Source organism: Equus przewalskii, chromosome 31, assembly GCF_037783145.1.
Source record: "Equus przewalskii isolate Varuska chromosome 31, EquPr2, whole genome shotgun sequence".
Lineage (NCBI taxonomy): Eukaryota > Metazoa > Chordata > Mammalia > Perissodactyla > Equidae > Equus > Equus przewalskii.
This window is the reverse complement of record NC_091861.1, coordinates 620,813-642,660: the sequence shown is the minus strand read 5'-3', so window position 1 is coordinate 642,660 and position 21,848 is coordinate 620,813. Positions and strand designations below refer to the sequence as shown.

Sequence of the window (21,848 nt, the reverse complement as noted above, 5' to 3'; positions counted from 1 at the left end):
ATCACACTTCCGAGAATCTAATCAAAAGAAATAGACCTAACTGTGGAAAAGACTGTATATCTGGTGATGTCCATGGCAATAATATTTACAATAGTGAAAAAACTACCTAAATTTAATAGGGGAGTGTTAAGTCAATGATGAAAATTCACTCAGTGGAATATCATGCTATCACTGCAAATAAAGTTTATATAGACTTCAGGTTATCTAACATGAATATATAACAGTAATCCTAAGAAAACATACTAAGTGTGTTTTTTATATTTTTGATAATTTCTATGTGGTGATTTTTTTCTATATTTATAAAATTGTTTTTAATGACCATGAATTACCCTCTTAATGGAAAAATGTTTTTAAGCTTGTTTACGTGATTGTCTTAACTTTTTCTTGTCCTATCCTTTTTTCTATCACCTTGTTGTATGTGTTACTTATATTTTATTTCCATCTTATTCTGTGCTACATTAAGAATGCTTCATTTACTGTTTTCCTTTGCAGTTATGTGAAATAAAGTTGTATTTAAAATCTGAATAGTGAATAAGATTTTCAGAAACAAGGTTAAAATATCTATTATTGGGGCCAGCCTGTGGCGGAGTGGTTAAGTTTGTGTGCTCCACTTCGGCAGCTCAGGTTTTTGCTGGTTCAGATCCTGGGCGGGAGATGGCACCGCTCATCAAGCCATACTAAGGCAGCGTCCTACATAGCATAACCAGAGGCACTCAACAACTGGAATATACAACTATGTACTGGGGGGGCTTTGGGGAGAAGAAAAATAAAAGAAGATCGGCAACAGATGTTAGCTCAGGTGCCAATCTTTAAAAACAAAATCTATTATTTATAATTTACCAGGCAAAGCTATATTTCTTCATCAAAATCATTAAATGTGTATTCTCAGGGAGGCCTTCCCTAACTATCATCCCCACTCTCAAAAATAGGTTAAATCTTCCTATTAGACAATCCCATAGTCCCAACTCTACTCTAACTGACACTCATCATAGCGATCTCCAAGGCTCCTTTGTGAGTGGTTAGCATATTTCTAGGAAATTAAGCAAGAGCGTCACTGGAGGGTTAGGGCAGAAGGAAGCCGCAGAATTCCAGGCTGGCTCTCATTATCTGATTTTTCATTCTGGGGATGCCCCATAATGAAACCATTGCCCCTATTCTAAAAACACCTTATTAGGGATAATTCCAGTCAATTCAAATTAAATCTCATGGGAAAAAGAGGGAGTATGTCAGATTTATCTATCTATGAAGAGAATTTTTGTTAAAGCGTCCAGATATCATTTGAAATCTGCCTTGAAAAAGTATGTTGTTTTGAAGGCAGGCTCACATAGAAATAATTCTCGCAGACTAGTTTTAGAAACTCCACTATGTACTTCATTGAGATTAAAACTAAGGGTATTTATTAAAGTGTTCCTATAGTCTCAATTCATTCAGGATTCTGATTGTGCACAGTATTTTTGACATGTTAGACTTATTTATAATTCATAAAGTTCCAATGGGGGGGAGGCTATATGGTAGGAAAAAAACAAACCTGAATCTTGAAAATGTGGTAAATTTATAAATGTAAATAATGTCTTAACTAAAATAATAAATTCAATATAACATGATGTAATTACAGAATAATTTTGGCCATAAAAAGAGTAAAATGTATCAAATAGATTTTTTTTTTTACAGAATTCGATAATACTTACCAAGCAGTTGGCTACTTTGGGACAGACACCTATCATATATACAATTCTGAGGAGAAAAGTTTATTTTCCACATACAAGAATGAAGAATGGGTATTTAACTTTTAAATTTCAAATATAAAGTTAACCTGTAAAGTAACAATCAGAAACTTAAAGTAAAAATTTTAAAGCCCTAGTTGAATTTCATGGAACATCTTATATGTAATTTTCCAGTAGCTTCTTTTATGATGTACAAAAAAAATTGTGATAATGAGAACTAGTTACCAATTCAGGAAGTGCCAGTCAGACTCCTGGATTATAGTTGCAATTTGTATTAGTAGCTAAACCTCAATCCAACAGCCTCATTCAGGATAGTGGCAAATCTTGGCAATCATATTGTTTTCTGCTGGTTCATAAAAGTGAGACACCGTGGTATAACTAATGGCACAATCATCACCATCATCAGTGTGCCCACCCCACCCCCCCACAAATTCCACCTGAGGAGTAAAATGTGCTGCTGTTGAAGTTTGCAGGTTCTCATGGGGTTTAGACAGCCTTTCTTCACCTGTTGAGCACCTAGGCGCAGGGCAAGGTGTTCACAGCTGCAAGATACAACTCCTGCCCTCAGTGGCCTGACAGTTTAGTGAGGGAGACAAGTAAGCAAACAGATGTTATGACAGAGTTGAGCCCAGGTGCGACGGAATACATAGAGAGTGTGCCGGCTGAGGCTTGGAGGGATCGAGGAGGACTGTCCTAAAGAAGTGACATCTGCATTACTGAAAAGAAACCAAAGTTAGCCAATGGTGGGGGGGCATTCCAAACAGAGAGGCAACACATACGAGGGCTTCAGACATGCCTGAGAAAGCAGGTGAATTCTGGTGGACGCACAAGATCAGTTCATGGGTAAAGGGCACCATTCAGAGAGAGAGGATATTTTTAAAACAGTTAATCTGGAGCTAATATTTCTGCTGACTTTATAAAACTTTGCGGGGTAAGGAGGTGGGATAAACAGCTGCTGTAAAACCAAACTACAGGCCTTGTCTGATTTAGCAGGAAGGTAGGAGAGTTAAAGGCACTATTTGTTTCTTTTCTATCTTTAACAGTTTTGCTGCAATATAATTCATATACCACACAATTCACCTTTTTGAAGTGCACAATTCAATGTTTTTTAGTATATTCAAAGAATTATGCAAATATCACCACTTTCTAATTCTATAACATTTTTACCAACCCACAAAGAAACCCTTTGGCACTACAAATCTATTTTCTGTCTCTATGGATTTGCCTATTCTGGACATTTCACATCAAGAGACTCATACAATATACGTTCTTTTGTGACTGGCCTCTTTCAGTTAGCATGACGTTTTCAAGGCTCATCAAGTTGTAGCATGTTATCAGAATGTCATTCCTTCTTATTGTCCTATAACGTTCCATTATATGGATACACCAATATTTTATTTATTCATTCTTCAGTTGATAGACATTTTGGTTGTTTCCACTTTGGGACTATTATGAATAATGCTGCTATGAATATTTATATGCAAGTTTTCATGTGAAGATAATGTTTTCATTTCTCTTGGGTGTATACCCAGGAGTGAAATTGCTGAGTCTTATGGTACCAGCTTATTAATTTATTGTCAAAGAAAATACTTAATTTAATTTCTTCATGATCAGAGAAAATACTTTGTATGACTTCAATCCTTTTAAATGTATTGAGGTTTGTTTTATGGCCTAACACGTGGTCTGTCCTGGAGAATTTTCCATGCGCCCTTAGGAAGAACGTATGGGCTGCCGTCGTTGTGTGGACTGATCTACAGGTGTCCTCGGGTCTAGTTGGTTTATAGTGGTCTTCTTCTATTTCCTTGTTGATCTTCTGCGAGTTGTTCTATCCATACTGAAAGTGGTACACCGGAGTCTCCAACTATTGTTGTCGGATTGTCTATTTTTCTTTTCATTCTGTTCAGTTTTTGCTTCATGCATTTTGGGTCTCTGTTGTTAGATGACTATGTTTATAACTGTTATACTTCTCAGATGGACAGACCATCTTGACATTATAAAATGTTCCTCTTTGTTTCTGTAACTTTTTGTCTTAAGGTCTATTTCATCTGATGTTAGTACAGCCGCTCCAGCTTTCTTATGGTTGCCTTTCCATCCTTTTACTTTCCACTGTATTTTTGAACCTAAATGTCTCTCCTGTGGACAGCATAGAGTTAGATCCTCTTTCGTTATCCATTCTGACAATTTCTGCCATTCGATTGGACTGTTTAGTCTATTCATATTTAATATTGTTACTGATATAGTTGGATTTGTGTCTGCCACTTTATTTTTCCTTATTTCTCGTGTCTTTTTCGTTCCTCTATTCCTCCTTTACTGCTTCCTTTGCATTAAGTGAATATTTTCTAGTGTAATAATTTAATTACCTTGTTTTTTTTCACTATATTTTTGAAATATTTTCTTAGTTTACCCTCCAGGGCTGACCACATATGTATGATCAGAATCTAATTCAGATTTATACTAACAATTCCAGTGACATATAGGAATGTATTCCTATATAGCTCTATTTCCTTACCCCTCTTTTTTGCTATTATTTTTATGCGTATTACATCTATATATGCTATAAACCCAATGATACATTGTTATAATTATTATTTTAAGTAATTTATTTAAGTCATTTAAAGAAGCTGAAGGAAGAAAGGAGAGCCAGTATATATGTATAGTATTTGTTATATTAATGTCCTTATTTACCATATCTGGTTCTCTCCATTTGTTCCTGTGAATTTGAGTTACCATCTCTTGTCATTTCCTTTCTCCAATATAGCCTCTCCATTGTGTAATTATTAGCAAATATATTACATTTCCATGTTATAGGCTCAATAATATAATTGAATACATATTGTTTTATAAAGTTGCTTTTTAAGTCAATTAAGAGAAAAAAGAAGAAATATGCATTTATACTGTCTTTTATAATTATATAATTACCTTTACCAATGCTTTTTGTTTTTTCTCGTGGATTTGAATTACTGTCTTCTGTGACTTGCTTTCTTTTTCTTTTTGGCTGAGGAAGATTCGCCCTGAGCTAATATCCACTGCCCATCTTCGTCTTTCTTTATGTGAGTTGCCACCGCAGCATGGCCACTGATAGACGAGTTTGGTGTAGGTCCATGCCCGGGAATGGAATGTGGGCAGCCAAAGTGGAGTGCACAGAACTTAACCACTAGGCCACTGGGGCTGGCCTGTGACTTGCTTTCAACCTGAAGAACTTCCTTTAGTATTTCTTATAAGGCAGGTACTCTATGACAAATTCTCTCCTTTTTGTGCATCTAGGAAGGTCTTACTTTCTACTTCATTTTTGAAAAATGGTTTTGTTGGTTGTAGGATTTTTTTGTTGACATTTTATTCCCCACATTTTGAAAATGTCATCCCACTGCCTTCTGCCCTCCACTGTTTCTGGTGAGAAGTCAGGGGAAGGTTTCTTTGAGATTTTCCATTTCTTTGGCTTTTGGCATTTTACTATGATAATCTATACATGTGGAACTCTTTGTATTTATCATACTTGGAGATTGTTGAGCTTCTTAGATGTATAGATGAATGATTTTCATCCAATTTGGGAAGTTTTTAGCTATTATTCACGTATTTTCTGCTCCTCTTTTTCTCTCGTTTCCTTCTGACACTCCAGTTATACATACGTTGATGCAGTTAGTGACGTCCCACATTGCTCTGAGGCTCATACATTCCTCTTCATTTTTTTTCTCATCCTCTTCTTTGTATTGCATAATCTCTATTATCCTACAAGCTTAGTAGTTCTTTCTTCTGACATTTCAGATCTACTGTTGAGCCCCTCTAGTGAAATTTTCATTTCAGTTATCATAGTTTTAACTCCACAGCTTCCATTTTTTTCCATGTTTTCCATGGTTTTGTTTGTTTTTAACCTTTCCTGGCTCTTTCTTGATACGTCTATTTGATGAGACATTGTGCCTTCCTTTGCTTCTTCAGGCATGTTTTCCTTCAGTTCTTTGAACGTATTTATATTGGCTACTTTGAAATCTTTGTTGTATTAAACATCTGGTCCCTCTAACAGGCAGTTTCTGATGCCTGCTTTTTTCCTTTGTTTGGATCACATTTTTCAGTTTCTTTGCATGTCTTTTTTACTTGTTGAAAACCAGTCATCTAAATAATATATTTTAGCAACACTAGATACTGCCCTCTCTTGGGCTTCTTATTGTTGTTTTATTTTTGAGTGATTGGCTAGACTATTTTAGTGAAAGTTGTCACCCTGCGTTATGAAGCCTCTGATGCTGTTTGTCAGAAGGCACAGCCTTGGGCATCATACTGTCAGCCTGGCTGGTATGACAGTAGCCAGAGAAGGGGAAAGGGAAAAAGAACATTGTTTAATACTTCAAAATATTACCTCAGTAAACTGATTCCTTCAAAAACTAAATTACAAGGCAAGAAAAGAACAAAAGGTGGAGGAATCTATAAATTAAAAGATATTTAATTTAAAGACTGTCTAGATATTTGACTATATTAAGGAATTATTTTTTAAATGTTATGTGGTGACTTTGATGTCACTTGTTTTTTAGAAAGTCTTTATCTTTTAAAGTTACATAAAAGTGAAAATGGTAAGAAAATTAATCTCTTTCTCCAAGGCACCCAGCCCAGATGGTTTTGTGAACAAATTCTAAGCCTAGAGGCATAAAATAACAATCTCTATATTATTTAAACTATTCCATATGTTTAAGAATATAGACATCTTTCCAATTCATTACATAAGACTAGCGTAACCCTAATATTAAAAATTGGGCATATAGAGCATAAAATTAGATCAATTTCTCTTTTTAATACAGATACAATATTACTATATTAAAATCAACACTACTTTAAAGAAATTCTAGAACATGATCACATATGCAAAGATGTTTCAACATGAGGAAATTAATTTAATTTACCATAGTAATAGATTAAAGGAGAAAAACTACCTAATTGTCACAACAGGTGTGAAAAGAACTTTTTATTAAATCCAACATCAATTCTTTCTTTTTTTTTTTTTTTGAGGAAGATTAGCTCTGAGCTAACTGCTGCCAATCCTCCTCTTTTTGCTGAGGAAGCCTGGCCCTGAGCTAACATCCATGCCCATCTTCCTCTACTTTATACGTGGGACTCCTACCACAGCATGGCAGGCCAAGGGGTGCCATGTCCACACCCGGGATCTGAACTGGCGAACCCCAGGCCACCAAGAAGTGGAACATGCACACTTAACTGCTGTGCCACTAGGCCAGCCCCTAACATCCATTCTTGATTTTAAAAAATCCGGAGAAATTTTCCTTAACTTAAAACAAATATACACATAAGACTAACAGTAAAAAAGAACAAATAAATTGGTGAAACATGAAACATTCTCATTAATGTCATGAACAATAAAAGTATGCCCTTTTTTACTTGTTTTCCCACATTGTCCTTATAATCCTAACCAATGTAATATAACCAAAGAAAGAAGGGCAATGAGAAGAAAAACATTAGAAAGAGAGCAGAAAGAGGGAGGTGAAGAAGGAGAAGAAAGAAGGAGAAGATGTAGGTTTGGGGAGGGAGAGGGAAATATTTGGAGTGTAAATTGGTAAAACAGGTAAATTTAAAATATAAATTGGTTAAAAATATTTCGGAGGGAGATTTATGCAATAGGTATATTTTAAATATATGTAATCTGTGACTTATTCCAATTTCTAAGAATTCTTTCTATAGAAATACTAGCGTGACTATGTAAAGTGTTTGCATATGTATGTTCATTTAAGAATAGTTTGTGGTGAGTTCTTTAAAATATTTAAAGAATTAATACCGATCCTTCTTAAACTTGTCCAAAAAATAGAAGGGGAGGAAATACTTCCAAAGTCATTTTGCAAGGCGAGCATTACCCTGACACCAAAAACATGCAAGAACGCTACAAGAAAAAAAATTACAAGTCAATATCCTTGATGAACGTAGATGTAAAAATTCTCAACAAAATATTAGCAAACCAAATTCAACAACACATTAAAAGTATCATACAGCAGGATCAAGTGGGATTTATTCCGGGGATGCAAGGATGGTTCAACATTCACAAACCAAACAAAGTAATACCCCACATTAATGAAATGAAGGATAAAAATCATATGATCATCTCGATAGATGCAGAAAAAGCATTTGACAAAATTGAACATCCATTCATGAAAAAAATTCACAATAAAGTGGACTATATAGGGACCATACTTCAACATAATAAATGCCATCTATGACAAGCCCACAGCTAACATCATACTCAACAGTGAAAAGCTGAAAGCTTTTCCTCTGAGATCAGGAACAAGGCAAGGATGCCCACTCTTATCACTTTTTGTTTCTCTTTAAAGATTGGCACCTGAGCTAACAACTATTGCAAATTGGGGTTTTTTTCCTGCTTTTTTCTCCCCAAATCCCCCTAGCGCATAGGTGTATATTTTTAGTTGTGGATCCTTCTAGTTGTGGCATGTGGGATGCAGCCTCAACGTGGCCTGACAAGCAGTGCCATGTCTGCACCCAGGATCCAAACCAGCAAAACCCTGGGCCGCCAAAGCAGAGTGCATGAACTTAACCACTCAGTCACAGGGCCGGCCCCCACTCTCATCACTTTTATTCAACATAGTATTGAAAGTCCTAGCCAGAGCAATGAGGCAAGAAAAAGAAATAGAAGGCATCCAAATGAGAAGGGAAGAAATAAAACTGTCACTATTTGCAGATGCCATAATACTATATGTAGAAAACCCTAAACACTTCACCAAAAAACTGTTAGAACTAATCAACAAATTCAGTAAAGTTGCAGGATACAAAATCAATATACAAAAGTCTGTTGTGTTTCTATACACTAACAATGTCTTATCAGAAAGATAAATTAAGAAAACAACCTTTTTTACATAAAAAAGAACAAAATACCTAGGAATAAATTTAACCAAGAGGTGAATGACCTTTATATTGAAAACTAAGACACTGATGAAAGAAATTAAAGAAGATACAAATAAATGGAAAGATACTCTGTGCTCATGGACTGGAAAAAATTAATATTGTTAAAATGTCCTACTACCCAAAGCAATGTACAGATTCAATGCAAGCTCTATCAAAATTCCATTCACAGAAATAGGAAAACCAATCTTAAGATTTGTGTGGAACCACAAAAGACCCCAAATAGCCAAAGCAATCTTGAGAAAGAAGAACAAAGCAGAAGACATCACACTTCCTGATTTCAAACTATACTACAAAGCTGTGGTAATCAAAACAGCTTAGTACTGGCATAAACACAGAAACATAGATTAATGGTACAGAATGGAGAACCCAGAAATAAACCTATGCATATATGGTCAATTAATTTACGACAAAGGAGCTAAGAATATACAATGGGGAAAGAATAGTATCTTCAATAAGTGTTGTTGGGAAAACTGAACAGCCACATGCAAAAGAATGAAACTGGACCCCTATCTTATACCATACACAAAAATCAACTCAAAATGAGATTAAAGACTTGAGCATAAGTCCTGAAACCATAAAACTCCAAGAAAAAAACATATACAGTAACCTCCTTGACATCAGTCTTGGCAATTTTTTTAATTTGACACTAAAAACGGTGTCAACAAAAGCAAAAATAAACACGTGGGACTACATCAAACTGAAAAGCTTCAGCACAGCAAAGGAAACCATCAACAAAATGAAAAGGTAAAATACAGAATGGGAGAAAATATTTGCAAATCAAATATCTGATAAGGGGTTAATACCCAAAATATTCAAAAGGCTCATATGACCCAATAGCAAAACAAACAAACAATACAATTTTTAAATGGGCAGAGGAACTGAATGGACATTTTTCCAAAGAAGACATACAACTGGCCACAGGTACATGAAGAGGTGCTCAGCATCACTAATCATCAGGGAAATGCAAATCAAAACCACACTGAGATACCACCTCACACTTGTTAGAACAGTTATTGTCAAAAAGACAAGAGTTAACGAGTGTTGTCGGAGATGTGGATAAAAGGGAATCCTTGTGCACTCTTGGTGGAAATGTATATTGGTGCAATGGAAAACAGTATGGAGGTTCCTCAAAAAGTTAAAAATATAACTATCATATGATCCAGGAATCCCACTTCTAGGTATATATCCAAAGGAAATGAAAACAGGATGATGAAGAGGTATCTGCACTTTTGTTTTCACTGCGGCATTGTTCATAATAGTCAAGATATGGAAACAACGTAAGTGTCCATCAATGGATGAATGAATAAAGAAGATAAGAAGAATATAGATATTATAGATATATGCAATGGAATATTATTCTGCCATGAGAAAGAAGGAAATCTCGTTATTTATAACAACATGGATGGAGCTTGGGGGTATTTTACTAAGTAAAATAAGCCAGACAGAGAAAGACAAGATGAATAAACACTGCATGGTATCACCTACATGCTGAATCTAAAAAAAGTCAAACTCAGAGAAACCGAGAGTGGAAAAGGGCTTGCCAGGAACTGAGGGAGACAGGAGGTTGAAATACAGAGAGGTTGGCAAAAGGGTACAGACTTTCAGGATAAGATGAACAAGGTCTGAGGATCTCATGTAAAATGTGGTGACTATTGATAACACTGTATTGTGTAACTGAAATTTGCTGAGAGCAGAACTTAAATGTCCTCTCACACACACACACATAAATATGTGAGATGACGGATGTGTTAATTAACCAGGTTTTGGGGAGGGGGATACTTTCACAATATGTATGTATATCAAATCACCGTGATGTACACTTTAGATATCTGACAATTTTGTTTGTTAGCTATACATCAATAAAGCTGAAATTTTTTTAAATTTCAATTTTTAAAGAATATCTTGCAAGCAAAAAAAAAAGGTAGAGATAACTTAAAAGCTTATCAGCTGGGGAATCCATTCTGCTCAACAAATTGAGATTTTGCATTGTTTTGAACTGCTGTAAGTCACATTATCTTACTTATAAATACATTTTTCATGAAGAAATATATTTTCATGTATTTCCTTTTTAAGCTGTGTTCCTTTTAAGAATATTTGCATAGTTTTTTTTTAACCCAGTTGGGTTAATTAGAGCTAAATTAATAATAGCATAGTGAGTTAATTATCGCCAACATTGTGGGTAAAAATCAGTCTCCTAAGACAAACATAATGAACTAACACAATTTTCCACTATATTCAAATAAATATATAGTTTCAAGCTTATATGCCAATATGCGTAGAACTATTAAATAAACTTTTGGACATTACACAAAAGCTGTTTGCCATTTTTAGCAAGAAGACTTATTCAGAAATGCAACTTTATGATAACTACATACAGAATGAGTATAGATTTACCTTAGTTTTTTTGGCAACACATATGCCAACAGGTTTTCACAATTGATTGAACAAATATTTATTATACATCTACTTTATATCAGGCCACTGTTAGAAACTAGGGTTATAGTCAAGATGCCTACCTTCTATATTCAAATTCTAATTTGGAATTCAAGAATTAAGTTTCTTCTAATTGAAATTATAATATGGAAGATGGATAATTAACAAGTAAATAAATAAGTAAGATAACATTATGCTGTATCAAGAACTATGAAGGAAATACACTGGGTGATAATATAGAGAGAAACGCATTTAGATAGCATCTTAGAGGTGGCATTGAGTTGAGACATAAAGGATATGCGTGAACCAGCAATGCAAAAACTGTGGAAAGACCAATCTAGGTGTTTTAAAAGGAACATAGATTAGAGATGTAACAGATGCATGAACACTTCCAGACCAATAATTTTGAACTTAAATGGAAAAAAAAATTCTAGAAAAATACAGATTTTCAAAAGTGACTCAAAAGGAAATGTAGAAGTTGAGTAATATTCTAAATAAAAAGAGACAATCAGTATTTAACAATCTTTAAGGAGGGGAAAGAGCACTAGCACAAACAAATAATTCAAGTCCTAAACAGCAAAATGAAGTTTGCATACCCAAATTCAGGCAAGGAGTATAAGAGAAAGGAAAATTATAGGCTAATTTCGTTCATGAACCTGGATGCAAAATCCTAAATAAAATATTAGAAAACTAAATCCAACAATATATGAAAAAAGATATGACATATGATCAAGTTGGTTTATACCAGAAATGCAAGATTGGTGTAATATTTTTAAACGTTTTAAGTAATTTACTACATTAATAGATTAAAGGAGTAAAACTACATGATCATCTCAATAGGGACAGAATAAAGCTTTACTTAAAAATGAAATTGTTCTTTACTTCATATCTTACATAAAAATAATCTCATATGAATAATAATAATTTCAGAAAGCATACAAATGAAAGGCTAAACTGAAAAACTTTTAGAAAGAAATAGAAGAATGTCTTTATTGTCTCAGGGTAGAAAAAGATTTCTAGAATAAATCGAAAGTAGCTCAAACTATAAAAATAAAGATTTGATAAACTCAACTCATTAATAAGTACGTGAAATGATGTTCAACCTCATTAATAATCAAAGGAAAATAGTAATAGCCCAATGAGATCCATTTCACACACACCAGATTGATAAATATATTAATGTTTTAGAGATTGTTGGTGAAAATGTGTCTCAACCCATCCAGGCCGCTGTAACAAAAGAACCACTAATAAACGCTTATAAACAACAGAAATGTATGTGTCACAGTTCTGGAGGCTGAAAGTCTGAGATCAGGGTGCCAGCATTGTTGGGTGAGGACCCTCTTTTGGGTGGCAGACTTCTCTTTGTATCCTCACTTGGCAGAAAAGGCTAGGGAGCCCTCTCAGGCCTCTTTTATAAGGGCATAAATCCCATTCATGAAGGCTCCACCATCATGACTTAAGCCTCCCTAAGGCCCCACCTGTTGGGCATCCCCATCACATTGGGCATTAGGATTTCAACATATGAATTTGAGCAGGACACAAACATTTAGTCCATAGTAATATGTAACAATTGCATATTACATACATTGCTAGTAGAAGTGTAAATTAGCACAATCAATTTGAAAGATAATTTTACATTATCTGGCAAAGTTGAAGATGCACATACCAATGGCTCAGCAATTCAATGTCAGTTATACCCTAGAGAAACCCACACACAGGTAAACCAGAACACATGTAAAAGTATATTTGTAGCAGCATTTTCTAATATCAATATATATATACACATTATACAGCAGTGAAAAATGAATCAAATACAGTGACACAAATCAACATAAATGAATTTCACCAACAATACTGAAAACAAGTCATGGAAGAAAAATACAGTATGATTCCATTTATATAAAGTGCAAAAACTTGAAAAATTAAATAATAAATTGTTCAATAATATATATATGTGGTAAACTGGTTTTTTAAAGAATGGGAATTAACTTTTATATTAACCTTGTATCCTGCAACCTGCAACCTTGCTATAATTGCTTATCAGTTCCAGGATTTTTTTTTTGTATCTTCTCTAGAATTTTCTACATAAATAATCATGTAACCTGCAAACAAAGAACATTCTTATTCCTTTCTTCCCATCTTGTATACCTTTTATTTCATTTTCTTATCTTAAAGTGTTAGCCAGCACTTCCAGTATGATAGTATGATGCTCAAAAGGAGTGGTAAGAGGAGATATCTTTGCCTTGTTCCTGTTCTTAGGAGGAAAGTTTCTAATTTCTCACCATTAAGTTTTTTGTAGATGCTCCTTTATCAAGTTGAGGAAGTTTCCTTCTGTTACAAGTTTTCTGAGAGTTCTCATCATGAATGACAGTTGGATTTTGTCAAATACTTTTTCTGCATCTGTTGATATGATTGTACACTTTTTCCTCTTTAACCTGTTGATGTGATAGATTACCTTAATTGATTTTTTAATGTTGAACCACACTTCATAACTGGAATAAATCTCAATTGGTCATGGTATATAATTATTTTTACACTGTCTGTATCTTTATCTCTAATGTCCTTATCTAGCGTTGGTAGTAGGGTAATGCTGGCCTCATAGAATGAGTTGGGACATATGCCCTCTGCTTCTCTTTTCTGGAAGAGATCATAGAGAATGGCATCATTTGTTCCTTAAATGCTAGAATTCACCAGCGAATCCATCTGGGCCTGGTCCTTTTTGTTTTGGAAGGTTATTAACTATTTATCCAATTCCTTTAATAGATATATCCCTATTCACATTATCTATTTCTCCTTATGTGAATTTTGGTAGATTGTGTCTTTCAACTGGTCCATTTCATCTAAGTTATCAAATTGTGGGCATAGAATTGTTCATAGTACTCCTTTATTATTCTTTAATGTCAATGAGATCAGTAGTGATGGCCCCTCTTTCATTTCTGATATTAGTAAATTATCTCCAGATTTTTCTTTTTTTCTTAGTTAGTCCAGATAGAAGTTTATTGATTTTATTGATTTTTTCAAATAACCAGATTTTGGTCTCATCAATTTTCTTTATTGTTTTTCCTTTTCCAATTTACTGATTTCTGCTCTAATTTTTATTATCTTTTCTTCCACTAGCTTTAGGTTTATATTGCTTTTTCTTTCCCTAGTTTCCCAAGGTGGAAGTTTAGGTTATTGATTTTAGATCTTTCTTCTTTTCTAATTTATGCATTAAATGCTATAAATTTCCTTCTAAGCACTGTTTTCACTGCAGCCAAGTTTTGATAAGTTGTGTTTTCATTTAGTTCTAAATATTTTTACATTTCGCTTGCAATTTCTTTCTTGACTAATGTATTATTTAGAAGTGTACTGTTTTATCTCCAAATACTTGGAGATTTTCCAGCTATCTTTCTGTTATTAACTTCTAGTTTAATTTTATTGTGTCTTTAGAGCATACTTTGTATGATTTCAATTTTTTTAAAATTTCTTAAGGTGTGTTTTATGAGCCAGGATATGGTATATTTTGGTGAATGTTCCACATGAACTTGAGAAGAATGTGTATTCTACTGTTGTTGGATTAAGTATTCTTTAAACGTCAATTAGATATAGTTAGTTGATGGTGCTGTTCAATTCAACTGTGTCCTTACTGATTTTCTGCCTGCTGGATATGTCAATTACTGATAGAAGGGTTTGGAGTCCCCTACTGAATTTTTCTATTTTTCCTTGCAGTTCTATATTGGTTCGTAAAACCTACATTTGGCAAAACTAGTTTTTAAAAAGCACAGGAATGTAAACACAAATACAACTACAAAATCATGTCAGTGATTACCTGTAAGCAGGTAGGACTAGGGAGAAGGAGAGACACACAAGAAATTTCCAAGGTATTGATAATGTTCTGATTCTTGATCTAGGTATTAGTACACAGGTGTTCATCTTAGTATTATTCTTTAAACTGTGTATGTGCATCATATAGTCTTCTGTATATATATTTTTTGTGTATATAATACATTCGTATACAAAAGACTATATGATGCACACACACAATTTAAAGAAATATAGTCTAATATAGTTTAACATATAGTTTAAAGAAATATAAAAAAATATGTGTATGTAGAGAATATCAAAGGTCCATTAAAAAAAATGTTGCATTGGATGCCATAAAATGCCATCCACATGATTGACTAATATGTGCTTAGAAAAGATATATTGCGTGGTAAAACAGGAAAGCAAAATAGAAGAGAGAATTCTTGGGCAGGACTTGAAGGACAAGTAGAATATAGAGACGGAGGAGAGGGAATGGGGACCCCAAGAGACGGGAAAAGTGCACACAGTTTGCAAAGGCAAAAAGAAAGAACACCCCTGAAATATAATATGGCAAGTGAAACTGAATAGGAAAAAATATGAAGATTCCCTGAAAATCACTTGGAATAGTTTAAATTTTCTCCTGGATATAATTAAAGGGCCACTGAAGTTCCTAAGCAGAACATGACTTAATGAAATTCAGTTTAGAGAAAATAAATTAAAACATGACAGATAAAATACATTTATTTATCTCTATTTTCTCCCATAATCTTTCTAATATGACTGAGAGAAAAATTCTTAAACTGCATGCCTATGAGGACAAACAATGGAGAGGGAAGCAAGAACAGAGGACAGAAAGCAGAGAGAGAGCTGGTAACTGACTTAGTGGAGCACAGAAATTCCATTAATGAAGAGCTTGCAGGAGGGAACTGTAAAGTGATGAGAACACCTCAGCGTGCCTTCACTCCTGTCCTCTAGCCTGCTCCCTGAATACGGAAACCTGCCATACATCCTCCTGGAAAGATAGAAGTGGATTCTTCTTTGGATTAACTGATCAGACCTACTTGAAAGAACACAAATTTGCAGTCAGGTGGAGAGAAGCACAGTGGGGCCCGAGGGGAGTAAGAGGTACCCCTGAAAGCTGACTCACAGCTTGCTATTGCTTCTCTTAAACGCAGTGGACAGCCAAGGACCAGCAGACAGAGAAGGCCTCCAGCATGAATGTCAGAGACCTCAATCAGTAAAGAGAACGATGGAACTCAAAGGAAACAGCACACAGCAGGGAGCAAAAGAAACCTTCTCAAAAGAGTATAAATAGCATCTTCACAGAAATGGGAGAAGATATAAACATAAAAGAAGATTAAAAGGCTATAAAATGGGAAACAAGTAAGAAAAAAATTTGAGAAGTTTAGTCAGGGTAAAAAAAAAATGTCAAAGATTTGAAAACAAAATGATAGACATAGACAATTGAAAAGCTCAGTATACCCTGGCCAGGCCTTAAATGCGGGTCCATCCTAAGCCATGTAGATAACCAATTATCTATTCAAACAAAATAGCCACCAATACCTAGTTGTAGTGTCGCTGCATATAAGAGATTATTATATAGCCAGTGGACAATGTAACAAAATGGTACCGGTGATTTAAAAAATTATCCTTGAAACCAATGTTAGAGTCAGTGGTATGGCTTGAAAAAAGCAGTAAATGCACCAAATTTCATGAAGGCATGGTTTAGGGCATAGAGGTTTGATAACAACTCTACAATTGCCCCAACATGGGGTCCTCTTGACCTGGCAGGATCTCATTCTGAGTGGGTAAAATGTCAGCACCACCAACCCAATATGTATTCATTGAGGAAACAGGAAACTCAAGAAGCATTTACAGAACATCCTACAGCCTGATGTATCCTGGATTTCCCTGCTGAGAAACTCTCCTTAGAACTTTTCATAACTTCTAAGATGTATATCAGAGTGTTTGTTTTCACAAATTTCTCTATGGGTCCACTTCAAAAGATAGACCGAGTCCTGTCAAATTTTAGAATACCAAGAAAAAAGGAAGATCTTCAAAACTTATAGAAAGGCAACCCATTTAAGTAATAACAAGAATCAATGTGTCATCTGACTTTTCTGTAGTAAACCTAAATACAAAAAGACTGGAGAAAATGCCTTCAAAGTTCTGAAGTCTCCAGCTAACCAAATTATCCAGCAAGTGTATAAAATAAAGATATTTTTGCATATTTAGGGTCTCAAAAGATTTATGTTCATCTACCCATTCACAGAGAGGTACTCAAGAATATGCTTTAGCAAAACAAGAAAGATCAAAGCATTGGATCCAGTAAATGGTGGCTTCAATCCAGAGAGTAATGAAGGGAAATCCCAGGAAACAAGCGCTAGATTGCCTCTGCATGTACCACATGGAAAATATTATGGAGTGCCATCTTAATTACCTAATAGAAAACTTAGAAAACTAAACACGTTTCCAAAATGAAATAATTATTAACTCCAGTGGAACTATTATAAATAAATATAAATATGAAAGAAAAGGTAATCATAGTATAATAACTGGCTCAGTAGTAAAAAATATTTACATAGTAATAACAATGTAAACACTATAGATTTAGCTAAACATTGTCATATTAGTTTGAGAGAAGAGGAAAAGATGTACGGGTAGGTATATTATATGAGAGAACATCTTCATCTGTCATATAAGAAGCCCATAGATAATGTATAAAAATTATATATTGAGAGCAATATAAGAATATTTATTTGAGAATATGGAGACACATCACAGAAGAAAGAGCTTAAGAGTCAATATTGTTTTCCTTTGGGAACAAGAGTGAAGAATGAGGAGAAATGGGGCAATAATAGCATCTTAGTACTATTTGCTTTGTTTTACCCAGATTTATGTTGATAAAAATAAAAACTTGTAAAAAGATGATAAATTCAGTACTGTGCAAAAGGATGAGAAGAGAGAAAGAGACCATTTTATTCTTATATTTTCTATTTTTCTCTTCTTAGGACGTGGCATATCTCAGTACCAATGACAGCAGGTGACATGCTAAAGGAGATTAGAGGAAATCAAGTGGCTTTTCAAGATTGCTTCATTGCAGATTTTCTTTTCTTGCTGACTGTTCCTTTGTTGACCATCCCTGAGATCCCTGGTTCTTTACCGATCTCCTCACCACGTGGTAGTCAGTTAATGGCAGACTGGTATGATTGTGTTCTTTCATTTGTCGTTGTGGTAGCCGATATGGAGACCTTTCAAACAAATGATTCATTCCGGACTTGGACCAGAGTCAGAGTGCCTCCAAACATTCTGACTGACGATGAGAGACACAGTGTGTCTGATATGAACCTATCACAGGATGGAATATTTTTTCTAATAAATGGTATTCTTTACGTAAAAAGTTTTCATGAATTTACGAGACTGGGAAGAAATGTAGATCTTCCTGATGGTGGAATTATTGGCATTACATCAAGAAAATGGTGTTGGGTCAGATATTTAATGAAGGTTAGTAAAAGATTATGCATATGTATATTATACCTACACATTTAGATATATTTACCATTCTATTTGATTCAGTGATATATCAGACTATACTATGCAACACTTTACAGAGTTATTTTATTTATGGTTGTAAATAGCTTTATTTTCCAGACCTAACTTCTCAGAGATCTCTTTACAGAGCTGTACCTCCAATAATAGAGGATAAAATGAACCTTGTATATTATTTTGCCGAGTCACTTAGTCATATTATGAGAGTTTTGTTTTACCTTGAAATGGGCAAAAAGTTCAAAACTTATTTTCCCCAAACAAAGACTCTATGTGCTTTTAAATATGAATTAACTCTTTCATTTCTGACAATATAGTGAATAAGATATCCTGATGCTATCACATTACAAAACACCTAAGATGCTGCATAAAAATGTTAAACCTTCTTCTAAGCACATAGCTGATCTTATACAGAAGTAAGGGAAATCCAGAGTGGAAGGGGGAGTCCTGGAGCACTAAACCAGAGGCAGAAGCAAATTCCAAAATCTCAGCTGCCCTGAGGCCATATGCTGATTCTAGATATTTAGACTTCTGGTACTTGGAGACAAACTTTTGGGCCTGAGCAAGGTAGGGCATCTGGTAATAATTTTTGCCTAAAACAAGAAGCTTCAAAAATTTCCCTATATAATTAAGTCTGTCTTAGTGTTAACTCTTTCTTTTTTTTTTTGAGGAAGATTAGCGCTAAGCTAACATCTGCTGCAAATCCTCCTCTTTTTGCTGAGGAAGACTGACCATGAGCTAACATCCGTGCCCATCTTCCTCTACTTTATATGTAGGATGCCTGCCACAGCATGGCTTGCCAAGCAGTGCCGTGTCCACACCAGGGATCTGAACCGGCGAACCCTGGGCTACCAAAGCAGAACTATGAACTTAACCGCTGCGCCACTGGGCCGGCCCCAGCTTTAACTCTTAGAAGGAGAGAAAAAGTCTGTCTTTGGAATTCATGATCGGAAGCCAACCCACATGTACTTTGGGGCCCAAATTCACAGTACTTATGTGGTTCTAAAAAGACATTAAGCCTAGCACCAAGCAGAAGGAAACATGAGTTCTTTAGGGAGAAATAAACCCTCAAGTTAGGCTTTGAAAATTTTCCACGAATAACTTTCTGACAAAATTAAACTCACATTGAAAAATAGCAAAACAAATGAAGAAACAAGATGCCAAGAGAGTCAGCAGAAACAACAAAGAGCAGAATCATTCCTGTAAGGAAATCAGGCATTGGAACTGACAGAATATAAAATATCTTTAATGTGTTTAAATAAATGGAAAACATAAGGAAAAAGGAATCTATCAAATGACAAAGCAATGAGTAAAACTAAAAGCAAGGAAGTCATTACCATAAAATTTAGGATAGTAGTTATCCTGGAAAAAAAAGATGCAGCGATTGGAAGACAGCATGGGTGGTGTTTGGAAGTTCTGATAATATTCTGTTTCTTAATCTATATAGTCATACGCAGCCTACTGCTTTGTGATAAATCTTTCAGCTATGTTTATTTCTATTTGGTCTATTTTCTGTGTGGATTATATTTCAAATTTTTTAAAATGTAAAAATAAATGTTTATTATATTTTATGTAATAAACTTAGGTAAAACTAATAACAATTGAAATGTAAAATTCAATTGACACCTTAAATAGAAGATTGGATACAAGAAAAATAACTAATGCATTATAAATTAGATAAGAAATTAAACAAAATGAAAAACTGAGAGAAAAAGGAATAGAAAACAAGAAAAAGAGAGTAACGGAGATGAAGGAGAAAACAGAAAAGAGGAGATCCAACATATATTTAAACCAGAAGTCCAAAATAAAAGATTAGAGAAAATGGTAAACAGCTGAGATTTCAGACTAAAAGAAAGGTATCAATCCTCAATCCAGAAATACTAATAAATCCCAATTGATATAGGAAAAAAGGAAACCCACTTAGACACAAAATAATGCAATTGCAGGGTATCAAAGACTAACAAGAGATATTAAAAGTATCCAGACAGAAAAGACAAATTACAAACAAACACAATAAAACGAGACAGGATTGATAGAAGCCAGAAGATAGTGAAATACTCAAATAACTGAGATAAAGTTATTGTCAACCTAAAATTATATATATTCAATGAAACTATCCTCAAGAACAAGTTTTTTTAAACTACTTTGTGAATCAAAACCAGAGATTTTAGGGGCTGGCCCTGTGGCCAAGTAGTTAAGTTTGCATGCTCTGCTTCAGTGGCCCAGGGTTTTGCCATTTCAGATCCTGGGTACGGACCTAGCACCACTCATCAAGCCATGTTGAAGCAGCATCCCACATGACAGAGCCAGAAGAATCTAAACTAGAATATACACAACTATGTACTGCAGGGCTTTGGGGAGAAGAAGAAAAAAAAACCCAGAGATTTTAGAATATAAATAGAATAATTGTAATAAAAATTTATTAGATGCACTCAAGAGCAGAATGGAGATGACATGACAGGGGAAACAGTCAATAAGACTGAAGTTACATCAATAGAAATTTTCCAATCTAAACAATAGAAAAAATTTGTCAAAATTGAATCAAGCCTCAGAGACCTGTGGGATGATACCAAAAAGTCTAACATTCATGTCACTGGAGTCCAAGAAGGAGAGGAGAAAGAGTATCATGTAGAAAAAATATCCGAATAAATAATGTCTAGAAACTTGCCATGTTTGGCAAAAGATATAAACTTACGGAGTTATGAAGCTCAGCAAACTCCAAACAAGATAATTGCTATGAAAATCATAATCAAACTACTGAAAACTAAAGAGAAAAAAAACTTGAAAGTAGCCAGAGAAAAATGACACATCATATATAAGAGAAGAATTACTCAAGTCATGGCAGATTTCTCATGAGGAGCCACAGATGACAGAAGGCAATGGAGCAATATTATTAAAGTGCTGAAAAAAAGAAAGAACCTAGAATTCTCTTTCCAGAAAAAAATGTCTTTCAAGAATTAAACAGAAATAAAGATGTTCTCAGATGAAGGAAAACAAAGAGAATTTGTTACCAGCAGACCTGCTTTAAAAGAAGTAAGTGCCTAATGAAGCTTATCAGGTGGAAGGGAAATGGGAAATTTAAAACTTCAGGAATGAATAAAGAGCAACAGAAATGATAGACATACAGGTAAATATAAGAGATTATTTTTATAACCTTAAGTTCCTCAAAATATGTATAAAAGGTACAAGCAAAACTTAAAACATATAATATTTTCTGGTGGGGTTTTTAATGTATGTTGATATAATACATATGACAATTACAATATAAATGAGGAAGGGTAAAGGGACCTATAGGGTAGTGAGATTTCTTCATTCCACTTGAAATGTTAAAGTATTAATTCTAAGTAGGCTGTGAAAAGTTAAGTGCATATGTTGTAACCCATAGAGCAACTACAAAAAAATTAGACAAGATAGAGTAAAATAATCTAATAGATAAGTTAAAATTGAATACTTAAA

The 21,848-nt window shown here is 34.4% G+C and overlaps 1 protein-coding gene across 15 annotated transcripts in view; it reads left to right on the top strand.

Annotated features, from left to right (window-relative positions):
* The window catches only part of CATSPERE (catsper channel auxiliary subunit epsilon), a 263,656-nt gene that overhangs the window by 128,694 nt on the left and 113,114 nt on the right, over positions 1–21,848 (top strand). For 9 of the 15 annotated variants that reach the window (XM_070602097.1, XM_070602105.1, XM_070602103.1 and 6 more), the window contains one exon: positions 17,858–18,350. In XM_070602097.1, coding sequence (XP_070458198.1) covers positions 17,858–18,350 — 493 coding nt within the window. Of the gene's footprint in view, positions 1–1,671; positions 1,779–17,857; positions 18,351–21,848 lie in introns of all 15 variants that reach the window. The other 6 variants (XM_070602095.1, XM_070602101.1, XM_070602096.1 and 3 more) reach the window with 1 other exon arrangement.